We start from the raw sequence: 16,796 nt of genomic DNA on the forward strand, positions 1-16,796 counted from the left end.
CCTACCTAAAATTTAATATTTTCTAGTAACATATTATTGAAATTTAAAAAGTAAGTTGTACACTTAAAAGGTGTTTTCTTCACAGGAAAGAAAATCATTTATTTCATTCAGATTTACATTAACTCATCCTGTTAGTGAGAGTGTATTTTATTTTATTTTTTATAAACATATATTTTTATTCCCAGGGGTACAGGTCTGTGAATCGCCAGGTTTACACATTTCACAGCACTCACCATAGCACATACCCTCCCCAATGTCCATAACCCCACCCCTCCTCCCAACCCCCCTCCCCCCATCAACCCTCAGTTTGTTTTGTGAGATTAAGAGTCACTTATGGTTTGTCTCCCTCCCAATCTCATCTTGTTTCATTTACTCTTCTCCTACCCCCTTAACCCCCCATGTTGCATCTCCTCTCCCTCATATCAGGAAGATCATATGATAGTTGTCTTTCTCCGATTGACTTATTTCGCTAGTTCCATCCACGTCGTCGCAAATGGCAAGATTTCATTTCTTTTGATGGCTGCATAGTATTCCATTGTGTATATATACCACATCTTCTTTATCCATTCGTCTGTTGATGGACATCTAGGTTCTTTCCATAATTTGGCTATTGTAGACATTGCTGCTATAAACATTTGGGTGCACGTGCCCCTTCGGATCACTACGTTTGTATCTTTAGGGTAAATACCCAGTAGTGCAATTGCTGGGTCATAGGGTAGTTCTATTTTCAACATTTTGAGGAACCTCCATGCTGTTTTCCAGAGTGGTTGCACCAGCTTGCATTCTCACCAACAGTGTAGGAGGTCTCCCCTTTCTCCGCATCCTCACCAGCATCTGTCGTTTCCTGACTTGTTAATTTTAGCTATTCTGACTGGTGTGAGGTGGTATCTCATTGTGGTTTTGATTTGTATTTCCCTGATGCCGAGTGATATGGAGCACTTTTTCATGTGTTTGTTGGCCATCTGGATGTCTTCTTTGCAGAAATGTCTGTTCATGTCTTCTGCCCATTTCTTGATTGGATTATTTGTTCTTTGGGTGTTGAGTTTGCTAAGTTCTTTATAGATTTTGGACATCAGTGAGAGTGTATTTTTTGACCAGTTTACTTTTTATTAATAAATCATTTATTAAGATTTAATTCACATCAAAGACCAAGTATTAATCACCTCAAATATAGTCTAGGCACAAATATTCCAGTCACAGAATTCTTAAGCTTTAATCTCTTATTTTTCTATGTTTGAGTGCAGACTTCAAATGACGATTTAACAAATTCACGATCTTATCTCTGGGTCCTTCCTTGCAATACCTTCCTAAAGCTGGGGATTTTCTCTTTGTATATATGCTGTCATTAGGCATCTCAAGAGGATTTTTTTCATTATCTCCATCCTGCCTAGATGTTAAAACTCATGGAATTTGGAACGAAGCTGCCACAGACTTCTCTGTATTCTACATACCTGTCATAGGCTATCACTTTGAACGTAACTGGTGCTTCTCAAAAGCTTAGCTAAGATAACAAATCTTTATAGATAGCTTAAAAAATAATAAGGACTCCATTCATCCCTCTTCTTTATACACTTAAATCTGTTTTTGGATACAATAGAAGCTCAGGGAAAAAACATTCATAATACAAGAAAAATATATAACAAAGTAAAAACAACTTGTAATCTAGATGCATAGATGATCAAAATTAACATCTGGTTTAAACACCTAAACCTTTTTCTGTGCATTCCTGAGTATATGCATGTTACTAAAAATCCAATGCTATTTTGCAAACTATTTTTATATACCATGTAGTGAATATTTCAAGTTAATACATACATATGTATTTCATCACATTAATGTCTGCCTAATATACTTTAGTATTATAAATACCATAAACTTAATAAAAACTATTATTTACATAACCAAACCTCCTCCTGATTCAAGAGATGTTTTCCTAAAATTTTGATTGTTAACAGTGTTTAAGTATTCTTGCACACACATTGTTGTGTTCTTGTAATTTTTCCCTTAGTAGTAATGCTGAAAAGTAGAATAATGATTTTTAAGACTTCTGATAGGTATCAAGTTGTTCTTAATAAACTCTAAAAAGCTGAAATCAAAAGTAGTTTTGTAGACAATAACACATTATGTTAAAATTTGAGAAGCAATTGCCACTCTGGAAAACAGTATGGAAGTTCCTTAAAAAGTTAAAAACAGAGCTACCCTGTAACGCAGCAATTGTACTACTAGGTATTTATCCAAAGGATACAAAAATACTTATTCTAAAGGGCACATGCACCCCAATATTTATAGCAGCACTATCAACAATAGCCAAACTATGGAAAGAGCCCATAGTGTCCATTGACTGATGAATGGATAAAGAAGCTGTGGGGTATGTGTGTGTGTGTATGTAAATACACACACACACACACATTAAAAAAAAAAAATACAATGGAATATTACTCATCCATCAAAAAGAATAAAACTGCCTTTTGCAACAACATGGATGAAACTAGAGTGTATTACTGCTAAGTGAAATAAGTCAGAGGAAGATAAATACCACATGATTTCATTCATGCACAATTTAAGAAACAAAACAGATGAACACAGGGAAAGGTAAGGAGAAATAAGATAAAAACAGAGAGGGAGGCAGACCATAAGAGACTCTCAACCATAGAGAACAAACTAAGGGTTGCTGGAGGGGAGGTGGGTGAAGGGATGGACTAAGTGGGTGGTAGGGATTAAGGAGGGCACTTGTTGGGATGAGCACTGGGTATGATATGTAAGTGATAAATCACTAAAGTCTACTCCTGAAACTAAAACAAAACAAAACAAAACAAAAAACCCCAAAACCTTAAGAAGAAACCAAAAATGTCAAAATCCAACAATCTTCCTTAAATTTATGACTATTACTAAAATGAATGTGAAGGAACATTATAACCAAGGACAAATTTCTATGACAAAGAAAAAGTTCCTTGACATACAAGTTATTACTCTTTTTTTTTTTTTTAAGATTTTATTTATTTATTTGACAGACAGAGATCACAAGTAAGCAGAGAGGCAGGCAGAGAGAGAGGGAGGGGGAAGCAGGCTCCCCGCTGAGCAGAGAGCCCGATGTGGGGCTTGATCCCAGGACCCTGAGATCATGACCTGAGCCAAAGGCAGAGGCTTTAACCCACTGAGCCACCCAGGCGCCCCCAAGTTATAGTACTCTTTAAAAAAAATCACAGCTTTGTATAAATCAGACAATATAATCACAGATGTAAATGGTAGAATATTCATATCACAAACATAACAAATCATCTGAAAGTTAAAGATCAAAAAACCCAGTAATTCCACAAAATCAGTCATTGGCGATGTTCATGCCCTGCTGTTCCAACTCCCCATCTTGCTTAAACTGAAAGAGAGGTTTTCTCTACTTCCTTTTGCTTATAGAGAGATGACATGAAGTAGAGAAAAAAAACGTGTACTTTAGATTCAAACCATCTTGAAACACAAATTACCTACGCTTAAAACTGGAGTAACTTTGGGTAAAGAACTTTATACTCTCAACATTGATTTCGTTTGCATAAAAAAAAGTTAGAATAACAATAGAATAACTTGTTATTCTAGGCTCAAAGGCCATATATTTCATTTTTGAAAAAGATTTTATTCATTTAAGAAAGAGAGGGAGAGACAGAGACAACACAAGCAGGGGGAGAGGTGGGGGGGAGGGGAGGGAAGAGAAACAGATTCCCCCATGAGGCTCATGGGGCTCAATCCCAGGACCTGGAGATCATGACCTGAGCTGATGCTTAACCGACTGCTATCATACCAAAGGCCATCTATTTCACAAAGCCTTCCCTGACAGCCCCGACCCTCTATTCACCCTCCACATCTAGGAAGTTCTACTTCATCTTGGTTATACATTTTATTAGTCAAGTGGTCTGTGTGTGTTCATCATTCTTTCCCTTGGCTGTGTACAAACTCTTAGGGAGTTCAATACTGTTAAATGACTTTACAGTTTGTAAAATGGGTTAACAATGGAGGATTGTATAGATATAGATTAGATTCATCACTTCAGTTTATAGTCATATCATTACTGTCAGAATTAAATAATTCCAAGTGAATTACATGGCTAACTACTTACACTGGTAAATGCTCAGCACATATACTATTATAGCATATTACATCTCCACAGCTTATTACAAACACTAAATCTTAGGGATTAAATCTGCACAGTACTTTCTTGCATTACTAAACAAGTAAAAACAATAGCTTAAATTTATGCTATTAAAGTATTAAACAAAATTTAGTTTAAATTGCTCCATTCAACTCATACCTCAAAAAACAAGATGACTTTAGGGCTCTCATCAAAATCTCGAAGCAAATAGGGAAAGTTTTCATTAAATATAATTTGTTCTTCCCACTCTGGAATTCTTGATTTTAACTGTTTAAAATCATATGGCTGGGTCATAATAGGAAGAATGTAATCCACACTTTCTTTTTCATAGTGGGATGAAACAGGCCGTTCACTGTCCAAAAAAAAAAAAAAAAAGATGCTTCCATTAACATGATTCCTTATGATAATTTTGAGAAGGTGAGAAAAATATAGTGATCAAGGTGAAGAAATAATGAATATAGTCATGATATACAATGAAAAATCATTTTGACTGTCCACATCAAGAAAATTACAAATTTATGACACTTAGAAATGGTAGTACCCTACCATCTTGTATCTATACACTATCGATTGGTTTCACAGAATTATCTTATTACAGAAACATAAAGTGAGAGTGTGACAGAGCTAGACTCCTTCAGAATCTTAAATAATTTTGTAATAAAATAGTACACTACATTTAAATAAGAAAATGAGCACAACAGGATTGCAAACTCTTTGAGGTGTGTCATATTTTTTTCGTATGCCCTAAGATAACTGAATAACTGATAATCTTCACGGTCCTCATCACTGTCATTTTTCCAAGCAAATGACTTTTGAATTCTGGTATAATCAATTATTTTACGGTGCTTTTTATTTATAAGCTTCAAGCACATATTAGCTATATAATATTAGGAAAAAATTAAAAGTCAAGATTTACTGACTTCATATGAGGCCCAAGTAACATATTAACTTCAAAAGAAAAATATTAAGTTAGACAATTAAAGTACAGTGCAACATGCAATGATTTATACTGCAAGTTCAATGCCATAAATTAGTCATTAAGTTAGGAAGAAGCTCTCTCAACTCACCTCCACTTAAAATGAATCAATTAATTAAGAAATGTTCTCTATTTCTTCTAGAAAACATACTGATCAGTATCAATGGTCTAAGAACACCTACAACCAGTAAATTATTCTCTAATACAAATCCTTAGCTCTATTTCCATTGCATTTTTTTTTTAAGATTTTTAAAATTTATTTGATTGAGAGAGAGAGAGAGACAGTGAGAGAGGGAACAAAAGCAGGGGAAGTGGGAGAGGGAGAAGCAGGCTTCCTGCTGAGCAGGAAGCCAGATGTGGGGCTCCATCCCAAGACCCTGGGATCATTACCTTAGCCTAAGGCAGACACTTAACAACTGAGCCACCCAGGCACCTTTCTACTGACTTTCAGTGGTAGAAAAGAGGACTTCTACTGTAGACAGTTTCAATCTCAAGGGTTGGGTGTATAATTAAAAAAATTACCTATCAGCTTTCTTGACATATTGACCAGTATTCTCATCAATCACATGAATTTTTACCATTGGGTGAGAAATCATATAATCGGACTTAAGTCGATCAGTGCGGTGAATGTAAACTCCCAGGACAAGATCATCATCAAGCAAATATTTGGGATAAACTGGACTATCTCGGCTTGTTACTTCATGAACACCATCACCATCAGCGTCTTCATTATCATCTGAAACTACATGCATGGAAGAAAATCAACATTATAATTAATTGTTCCCACAACAATATATTTAACAATATACACTGAATTTAAATATAAGCCAATCTTTACAATCCATGATTATTTGTCTTTGTTAACAAAGTAACTTCAAAGGAAAAAAAAGAAAAAGCCGACAAGAGCAGATTACACTCTGAGAGTAAAATATTACATTTACTAATGCATCAAAATAGGATGAGGCATCTTTTTTTCCCTAACAAGGACCAAGAACACAAAAATAAAATAGTAAGAACAAAAGACAAAAAAGTGATTTTAGGTAGTGGAATATGCAACACTCAATTCATCTGTAACTGTAATTTCTACTTCTGGGTTGGATGTAGTAGGATGTAGCAGATCAATGCTTCTCATAACAACAACCTGAAAAAGCCAAATGAATTACAAAAACCTTTACTGGTAAAGGCATCAGAACAGTACAGAAACAATGTACAGCACTTGGGCTAAAATTCCAGAAAGGGCTAAAATTCCAGAAAGGGAGACTCATTCAGTGGTAAGCTGATGGACTAGTAGCTATTTTAGCCTCTGGGGACATTTACTGTTTCAGGGTGTGGCCCCCCACAAAAGGTCACCACTGGGAGAAAGAGTACCCACAAAACTTTTAGTGGTTAAGTGGCTGATGGGGCTAAAGCAGTCACATTAGAGATGTAAGGAGCCTCAAACACACAGCTAATTTTCCCCCACAAAACTGAATTCTGAGGCTATGTGAAATCTGAGTGAAATCTCTCAGGCTTGTGGTACTAGGAGACGATGACCCACCAGGGGGAGGGGTCTGAAACAAAACGGGCAAAATAAAGCCCTAGAGGGCATGGTCATTTTCCACCTATCGCTGCTTTTCACCTGGGGTCACTTACTAATTCTGGGCACAACTAGAGGTTGAGAATCCAGGCATGGCCCTGGCAGAAGACCCCTACTGGGGGACAGAGAAACCAGCAGAGATTCTGGCGTTCACGTGGGGCTGGAGTGACAAAACTGTCGACCTGAGGGGCCTCAAACACATGGTCAGTCTCCCCTTCAAGGTATTTGCCAAATTTTGAAGCTGAATGGGACAGAAGGCTAAGGGACCAGGCTGAAAACCTCAGAAGGTCAAAACTGAATCTTTGAGGCTAAAGAGACAAATACCTCACAGATTCTCAGTTCAAAACTCCTACAATGCCACATCTTAGAAATGGGGCAAATCAAAGATACAGTTTTTATCAAAACTACAATCTAGCCCTGACATAGCCCAATTCCTGATGGATTAAGATCAGTTTCTTCACCCTATCTGCCTAAGAGAGTAAAGAGGAAACCTTTTCTAGTAGAAGATAAAATCAGCTGTAGCCTCTAGTCTTCTACACACAACATCCAGCATATAATAAAAAGTTACTACATATAAAAACAGACAAGAGTATATGATCAACAACCAGGAGAAAAGAGAGAAAACAGAAGATGACCCACAGCTGATCCATTCTGGAGTTAGCACACAAGGACTTTAGATAACTATGATTATTAATATGTTCAAGAAAATAAAGGAAAAAATGGGTTAAAATGGAAACTTTCAACAGAGAACCGGAATCCATTAAAAAACCCAACAGATTGGGCGCCTGTGTGGCTCAGTTGGTTAAACTACTGCCTTCCGCTCAGGTAACGATCCTGGAGTCCTGGGATCAAGTCCCGCATAGGGCTCCTAGCTCTGCAGGGAGTCTACTTCTCCCTCTGACCTCTCCCTTTCATGCTCTTTCTCACTCTCTCTCTCAAATAAATAAATAAAATCTTGGGGAAAAAAAAACAACAACAACCCAACGGACATTCTGGAAAGGAAAAATATAGCATCTGAGGGGTGCCTGGGTGGCTCAGTTAATGTCTGGTTCTTGATCTCAGCTCAGGTCTTGATCTCAGGGTTCAGAGTTCAAGCCCTGCACTAGGTTCCATGCGGAGCATGGAGCCTACTTTAAAAAACAAAACAAAACAACACAGCATTTGAAATTAAGAACTCAATAAGATAGAGGACATATATCCTCTATTATATCTACATACCCATTAATATCATGTTGGACACAAAGAAAGACATGATTAGTGAAACAGAAAAAAAAGCAGTATCAATACCCAAACTTAAGCATAATGGAAAAAATTTTTTTAAAGAATATAAGGAAAAATCATAAACAAGTAGACATACTTAAAAAATGTGTATTTATAATTTAGAAAAAGAGGGGGGAATAATGAAGAAGCCATATTCTAAAAAAAAATTGAATAATTGAATTTTCCACAGCTGATAAGTGGTATCAACCAAAAAACTCTAAGCAGGGTAAATTCGAACAAAGCATATTTAGGCATAATGTGATAAAATACTGACATCAAAGACAAAAAGAAAATCTAAAGATGAGTCAGATGAAAAAAAAAGTCACATTCCCACTAATGGGACATAATTGCTAGAAAGAGAAATGACGGAAGCCAAGAGACAAGTGTATGACTTCTCCAAAGTACTAAAGAAAACCAACCTACAACCTAAAATTCTATGCTAGCAAATACAGATAGAAATGAAAGTAAAGGCATTTTAACACGACAAAAATCTAAGGGGATTAGCAGGCCTATATCAGGAGAAATACTAAATTGAGCTCTTCAAGCAAATGAAAAATGGAAAAATGAAAATTCATTAAGGAAAAAGTAAATTTTGGAATGAAAATAAATTAATATCAGCTGTACAAAATGATCACTAAAACAGCTGTGAAGTTTAAAATACATGCAGAACTAAAATGCATAATAAGAAACCTGTGAGACAGGAAAGACAGAGATACAGAAAAAGCACGTGACAAAATTCGGATGGAATTAAACTATCCTAATGCTCTAGGAGTGCTGGGGAAGCATATTTTGTTAGGGAGTTAATTTGTATTAGACTATAATAAGTCAAGAATAAACTCAATGTTCTTGAGGAAAAAAATACAAAACTGTAAAAATATGTATAATTAAGTTAATAAAAGAAGAAAAATTTTTAAATAAATAATTCAAAAGAAGACAAGGAGAAAAAGGAATATAAGACAGGTGGATCATACACAAAACAGTGTATACACAGTGTATACACAAATAATACATACACAAAACAGTGAGATAAGAAATATAAATCCACAGAAAGACTAGAAACAAGAAGGGTGTTTTTTGCTTTTTGGGAGGGGGGCAGAGCACTTCACATTTACTGAGGGTCTGCCCCCAAGGAGCTCACAGGCTAGGGACTGAGGCCCTCCCATATTCTAGGGTCAGGTAAGAAAGAGGTGAAGGCAAAAAAGGAAGGCAATGAACAGACACTTGTCCCAAGTAAGGGGGATGCAAAGTAGGCACAGGCAAAGAAGCCTAGAGCGGGGAGAGATGCAGTAATTGCAAGCTCCATCTAGACCTGAGGACCAAGAACTAAGCACAGGTCTGAAGGCTACCCTGGCTCCACCACGTTGGCACCATCTGGCGGTATATGGTGGTAATGACAGAGAAATGAGGATGGGAAAAACTATACTATGCAAACTCAAACTACAAGTAGACTTGGAGGGAAAATTATTAGAGACAAAAAAAGTTACTGCATAATGATTGCTCTTATACACTGAATGCTTGTATCCCCACAAGATTCATACGTTGAAATCCTAACCTCCAATGTGACAGTACTAAGAGGTGGGGACTTTGGGCGGTGATTAGGTCATGAGGGTAAGCCCTCATGGATGGGCCACCTGGCTATGTGAGGTTACAGTAAAAAGGCATCAGTCTACAACCAGGAAGTGGGTCCTCACCAGACACCAAATCTGTGGGTGCCTTGATCTTGGACTTTCCAGGCTCCAGACTGAACAAATAACTATTTATTGTTTAAGCCATCCAGTCTATGATATTTTGTTACAATGATTAAGACAACTTGGAAGTGTCAATCTGACAAGAAGATATAACATAACTTCAAAATACATAAAGAAAAAAAAAACCCTAACAGAAATAAAAAACAAAGAAACCTCAAATCACAGTGCAAATTTTAATACCTGTCTCAACAAATGGATAGAATAAATAGCCAAAAAAACCAGGAAGATGAGGGGCACTTGGGGTGGCTCAGTCATTAAGCATCCACCTTCAGCTCAGGTCATGATCCTGGGCTCTTGGGAATGAGCCCGCATCAGGCTCCCTGCTCAGTGGGAAGCCTGCTTCTCCCTCTCATACTCCCCCTACCTGTGTTCCCTTTCTCACTGTGTCTCTTTATATCAAATAAATAAATAAAATCTTAAAAAAAAAATCAGGAAGATGAGCTGAACACAATAAACTTGATCTGACGTAAACAGGACACTGCACCCAATGACACCAGAATTCACACTCTTTTTAAATGCACATGAAATATTTAGCAAATCGACCATAAGCTCATCATAAAGAAAGCCTCAATAAATTCAAAAGACTGAAATCATTCAATATGTCCTCTGATAACAATGGCAGAGAGAAACTAAAACCAAAAAGGAATTAGAAAATCACCTGCTGGCTGAGATGAAACAATATACTTCTAAAAATAGGTGATCGAAGGAGAAATTAAAACGGAAATTAGAAAATGTTTTTATTGAACAACAATGAAGATATTATCAAAAATTTGTGGGATGCAGCTAAAGTAGTACTTAGGTGAAAAAGTTAAAGTCTTAAATATATATAAAGACTGAAATCTTATAAAATCTATCTTACAAAGTTAAAAACAGCAAATCAAAGAAAAGAGAATGAAGAAACTAATACAAATAAAAAAACCAAAATAGTACACAAATGAGCAACAGATAAAATCAAAGCCAATGGCTGATTTCTTTGAAAACTGAAAATCCTGAGACTGATCAAGAAATCTAGGAAAAACAAATTACCAATATCAAGGGGCACCCTTTCAGATGCCACAGACAGACAAAATTTGAAAATTAGGATTAAATGAACAAATTCCTCAAGAAATAGTTTCTCAAAGCTGACAGAAAAAACAGTATGTGAAGAGTGATATTTATTAAAGAAACTAAATCTGATTTAAAATTCTTCCCACAAAGAAACCTTGGCTTAAAAGTCTCCATTAGTAAATTATTCCAAACATTTATGGGAGAAATAACACCAATTTATATAAATGTTTCCAGAGAATTGAAAAATATGAAATATTTCCCAAATTTTTTTGAGATTATCAAAACCTTGCTATCAAAAACTGGGTATTTCCAGAAAGAATAGTATAAACTATTCTCTCTCATGACCCCTGATACAAATATTCTATACAAAGCATCAGCAAATCAAATCCAGTAACAGATTAAAATACACACACACACACACACACACACACACACACACACACACACACAGAATACACTGTAATAAGCTGCAGCTGCAGGTCCCTCTAACCCCTGCCAGGAACACAAAGATGGCTTAATATTCGAATAACAATTGACTACATTAATAGAAAAACTGGTGAAAATTTGTATGACCAAGTTGAAAGATACAGAAAAAGCACCTGGTAAAATTCAGTATTTATTTATGATTAAAAAAAAAAAAAACCATTAGCCAATTAGAATACAAGGTAACTCATAAACTTGATAAGGAGTATTTTACAAGAAAGCCCAGAGCAGACATTACACCAAGTGGTGAATTAACGGAAGCTTTTCTCCAAGGTGTTTAACACTGTAATGAAAGTCCTAGCCAGTGTATCAAGGCAAGAAAAAGAAGTAAGATATAAGGACTGAAAAAGGCACAATGAAACAATCATTATTAACAGGTGATATGATTGTGTATGTAGAAAATTCAAAACAATCCATGGATATACACTTAGAAGTAATAAATTTAGCAAAAACACTGGATACAATGTTAATTTTTTAAAAACAAATTATATTTCTCACTGCATATTTTTTAATTAATTAATTTTTTAATATCTTTTCAGCGTAACAGTATTTATTGTTTTTGCACCACACCCAGTGTTCCATGCAATCCGTGCCCTCCTTAATACCCACCACCTGGTTCCCCCAACCTCCCACCCCCTGCCCCTTCAAAACCCTCAGATTGTTTTTCAGAGTCCATAGTCTCTCATGGTTCACCTCCCCCTTCAGTTTCCCTCAACTCCCTTCTCCTCTCCATCTCCCCACAACCTCCATGTTATTTGCTATGCTCCACAAATAAGTGAAACCATATGATAATTGACTCTCTCTGTTTGATTTATTTCACTCAGCATAATCTCTTCCAGTCCTGTCCATGTTGCTACAAAAGTTGGGTATTCATCCTTTCTGATGGAGGCATAATACTCCATAGTGTATATGGACCACATCTTCCTTATCCAGTTGTCCGCTGAAGGGCATCTTGGTTCTTTCCACAGTTTGGCGACCGTGGCCATTGCTGCTATAAACAATGGGGTACAGATGGCCCTTCTTTTCACTACATCTTTATCTTTGGGGTAAATACCAGTAGTGCAATTGCAGGGTCATAGGGAAGCTCTATTTTTAATTTCTTGAGGAATCTCCACATTGTTCTCCAAAGTGGCTGTACCAACTGCTGTATATATTTTTATGCATGTACACATACACACACACCAGCAACAAAGAGAAAACAAAAATTTAAAAATCAATGCCATTTAAAAAAATGTAATTTATAACAGCATTAAGAAACATCAAATACCTAGGAATACATCTAAAGACAGACTCTACCAAAACTTACAATATTACCAAGATAAACTATAGATATAAATATGGAGGTACATACCAATTTCATGGATGGCAAGAATTAATACTTTGTAAAGATCTCAACTCTATCTAGAGAGATGTTAAATTGTGAATCTCTTCAGATTCACCCTATCTGGATAAAAATAATGCTGGGGGTGGGGGAGGAAGAGGGAGAATTGAGAAGCTGCTTCTAAAATTCATATAGAAATGCAAAGGGCAAAAGAATAGCCCATGTAATGCTAAAGAAAAAAATCTGTTAGAGTACTTACACAACTGAATAGCAAGACCTAATATAAAGCTATAGTAATTACTCATAGTTGTGTTGGTACAAACAGTGTAATGTAACAGAATAGAAAGTGATCCAGTCCCACAGCCATGTTATTTAGGATAAAGGTGACATTGCAATACAGAGGAAAAAAGATGCTCTCTTCCATATACGGTACTAGGTCAATTATATATTCACACAGGAAAAAAATGGGCCTTAACTACTACCTCTCACCATATTCAAGAACCAATTCCAGATGACCTGCAGAGCTAAATATGAAAAGCAAACAAAAAACTTTTAGAAAAGAATAAATACAAAAACATCTTCAGGACTTGGGAAAGATTTCTTATACCAGAGAAAGCACTTACCATCAAAGGAAAAAAATGGGTAAATTGGGCTATATCAAATTTTAGAATTCTATATTTCAAAAGATACCAATAAGAGAATAGTAAAATCCAGACTGGGAAGATGTCTGCCATGTGTGTGTGTGTGTGTGTGTGTGTGTCTGTACCCAAGAAAAGACTTATGTCTAGCTACATAAAATATTCTCACAAATTTCATCAAGATCAAAAGCTTCTGCACAGCAAAGGAAACAGTTAACAAAACCAAAAGACAACTGACAGAATGGGAGAAGATATTTGCAAACGACATATCAGATAAAGGGCTAGTATCCAGAATCTATAAAAAACTTATCAAACTCAACACCCAAAGAACAAATAATCCAATCAAGAAATGGGCAGAGGACATGAACAGACATTTCTGCAAAGAAGACATCCAGATGGCCAACAGACACATGAAAAAGTGCTCAACATCACTCGGCATCAGGGAAATACAAATCAAAACCACAATGAGATATCACCTCATACCCATCAGAATGGCTAAAATTAACAAGTCAAGAAATGACAGATGCTGGCGAGGATGCGGAGAAAGGGGAACCCTCCTACACTGTTGGTGGGAATGCAAGCTGGTGCAACCACTCTGGAAAACAGTATGAAGTTTCCTCAAAAAGCTGAAAATAGAGCTACCCTATGACCCAGCAATCGCACCAGTGGGTATTTACCCTAAAGATACAAATGTAGTGATCCGAAGGGGCACATGCACCTGAATGTTTATAGGAGCAATGTCCACGATAACCAAACTATGAAAAGAACCTAGATGTCCATCAACAGATGAATGGATAAAGAAGAAGTGGGGTGTGTGTGTGTGTGTGTGTATACACACACACACACACACACACATATATATACACAAACACACACACATACACACAATGCAGTAGAATACTATTCAGCCATCAAAAGAAATGAAATCTTGCCATTTGCAACGATGTGAGTGGAACTAGAGGGTATTATGCTGAGTGAAATAAGTCAAACAGAGAAAGATAATTATCATATGTTCTCCCTGATATGAGGAAGTTGAGATGCAATGTGGGGAGTTTGGGGGGTAGGAAAAGAATAAATGAAACAAGATGGGATCGGGAGGGAGACAAACCATAAGAAACTTAATCTCACAAAACAAACTGAGGGTTACTGGGGGGAGGGGGGTAGGGAGAGGGTGGTGGGGTTATGGACATTGGGGAAGGTATGTGCTATGGTGAGTGCTGTGAAGTGTGTAAACCTGGCGATTCACAGACCTGCCCCTGGGGCTAATAATACAGTATATGTTAATAAAAAAATTAAAAATTAGAAAAAAATTCTCACAAATTATAAAAGGCAAACAATTCCATTTCTTAAAAGTATACACGAAAGACTTAAACAAGCATATAAATGAAGAAATCCAAGTACACAACAAACATGAAAATGCTCAACTTCATTAATTACCAAAGTTTAAAGTAAAACCGAAATATCATTATACATTATGAATGGCTAAAATTTTTAAATACCGAGAATATAAATGTTAGTGAAGATGTAGAGCACTAGAAGTTCTCAAATACTGCTAGTGTCATCAGTTTGTAAACCAACTCTGGAAAATGGGAAGTATTTATTAAAGTGAAAAATATTCATAATCTCTGACAGTGACTTTCTCCTAACAAGATGCTCAACTAAATAAATATATTAGAAAGCAATGAGGAGTACTTTTTCAGTTTTTCTTTAGATGCTAGATTTAAAGGATCACAGCCATGTTTCCGAGTAGCATTTCCCAGCCTGTGTCCTACCAGTGAGCAGTTCTGAAAGATATAGGAACTCCATAAATAAGTAACACTATGCTTAAAAAAAAAAGATGCCCCCCAAATGTACATATATGCTTGCCAGAAGACATGGCTAGAATATTACAGCTTTATTTGTAACCACCTAGAACTAGAAACAGCTCCAATGTCCATCAGTACAATTGGTAAATTACTGCAGTATAGCCCCACAATGGATATCCATACAGTGCAAAAGCAGAACCGATAATGAATAAGCTCAACCACAAGCACCACAGTCTACATCTCACAAAAATAATTTTCAGTGAAAGAAGTCAGGCACAAAGAGCACAGTATTTCTGATTCTATTCACATCAAAGTAGAAAACCAGGCAGAAATAAACTGTGTTATATGTCAAGATAACGTCTACTCCTGACGGGCAATGAAAGGGAAGGGGACTTACAGGGTTTCTGGTGCTAACAGTGTTGTTTCTAGATTTGGATGACAATTTTATAGGCATGTTCAGTTTGTGAAAATCCACTAAGCAGTATACTTATAACATGAACACTTTTCTGTATGTGTATCATACTTTAACAAAGGTTTTACAAATGTAATTACAGGAACCACAAAGCATCATCAATTGCATATCCAATGAGTAACTACCATAAATTCTAAAATTGCATACTTTGGTCCCCATTTTTGGCCAATTAAATTGAAATTGAAAAGGAAAAAAAAAGAATGTAAGAAGTAGGAAAAAGGCAATAACAAGTAAAGAAAAATAAGAGGAAAGAAAGAAAATGAGTAAAGAGGAAGACACGAAGCAAGAGGGTGGGAAGGAAAAGTGGGAAGGAAAAACAAACTGAATCAGGTTGAGGACGTGGGAAGACAATCACGTGTGACAGAGGGTTGCAGCCTTAACATGTGAAATGTTTATTAACTGCTGATCACTTAACACTTTCAATAAATATGAGTCTGAATTATTTAGGGGTTTGAAACTCAATGGTATAAAGAAGAAATCTGTGCCACAACAGCAACAAAGTTAATGTCATTCTAGGGTTCAATTAAATTAAGTCAAGGATTAGAGATGACTTACGTAATATTAACTGACCAAAGAGACCCACAGTTACAAATAAATAAATGTTTTAACATACATGAATCCAAGAACAAGTGCCACATACAGGTGACCCTTGAACAATGCCAGGGTTAGGGGTGCCAACCCCCTGCGCATTTGCAAACCTGTGCTTAATCTCTGACTCGCCCAGGACTAATACCCTTCTGACCAGAAGGCTTACTGATAACATATAAACAGTCAATTAACACACAGTTTACATGTTACATGTATCATATATTATATTCTTAAAATAAGCAAACCAGAGAAAAGAAAATGCTGTAAGGAAGTCATAAGAAAAAGAAAATACATTTACAGTACTTTACTTTTTTATAAAAAAAAATCAGTGTAAGTGAACCTGCATTGCACAGTTCAAACCCATGTTGTTCAAGGGTCAACTGCAGTCTATACTGGATTTTTTAAACTATAGTCTTTGGGAATAGATCTTCTTTACTTTTAAGGACTCAAAGTCCTAGAATCCACTTATTTCTACCAAGGCACATTTTTCATTTAATTTGGATAACAAACCTGTTTTAGCCTTCTTTTTCTTTTTTTTTGGTTTGGATTTTGTATCATCTTGCATGCTGTCTTCTACATTGTCTTCCACTGAGCTTATTTTCTCATCTTGATGAGAATCTGAAGTAACTGTTCTAACTGGAGATGCTTTCTTTTGTTCACTTTCAGCTGTGTCATCAGAGATGGTCAATGTACTGCAAATACAAACCAAGTACAAGCCATTAAAAATATATTCTTCTTCTTTTT

At 36.2% G+C, this 16,796-nt stretch overlaps 1 protein-coding gene across 2 annotated transcripts in view; it reads right to left on the minus strand.

The window, feature by feature from the left end:
• The window catches only part of AHI1 (Abelson helper integration site 1), a 207,327-nt gene that overhangs the window by 174,771 nt on the left and 15,760 nt on the right, over window positions 1-16,796 (minus strand). For both annotated transcript variants that reach the window (XM_032844822.1, XM_032844821.1), the window contains 3 exons: window positions 16,563-16,744; window positions 5,637-5,856; window positions 4,298-4,490 (listed from right to left, as the gene is read on the minus strand). In XM_032844822.1, the coding sequence (XP_032700713.1) occupies window positions 4,298-4,490; window positions 5,637-5,856; window positions 16,563-16,744 (595 nt within the window). The remainder of the gene's footprint in view (window positions 1-4,297; window positions 4,491-5,636; window positions 5,857-16,562; window positions 16,745-16,796) is intronic.

Source organism: Lontra canadensis, unplaced genomic scaffold (assembly GCF_010015895.1).
Source record: "Lontra canadensis isolate GAN:19392208 unplaced genomic scaffold, GSC_riverotter_1.0 scaffold156, whole genome shotgun sequence".
NCBI lineage: Eukaryota > Metazoa > Chordata > Mammalia > Carnivora > Mustelidae > Lontra > Lontra canadensis.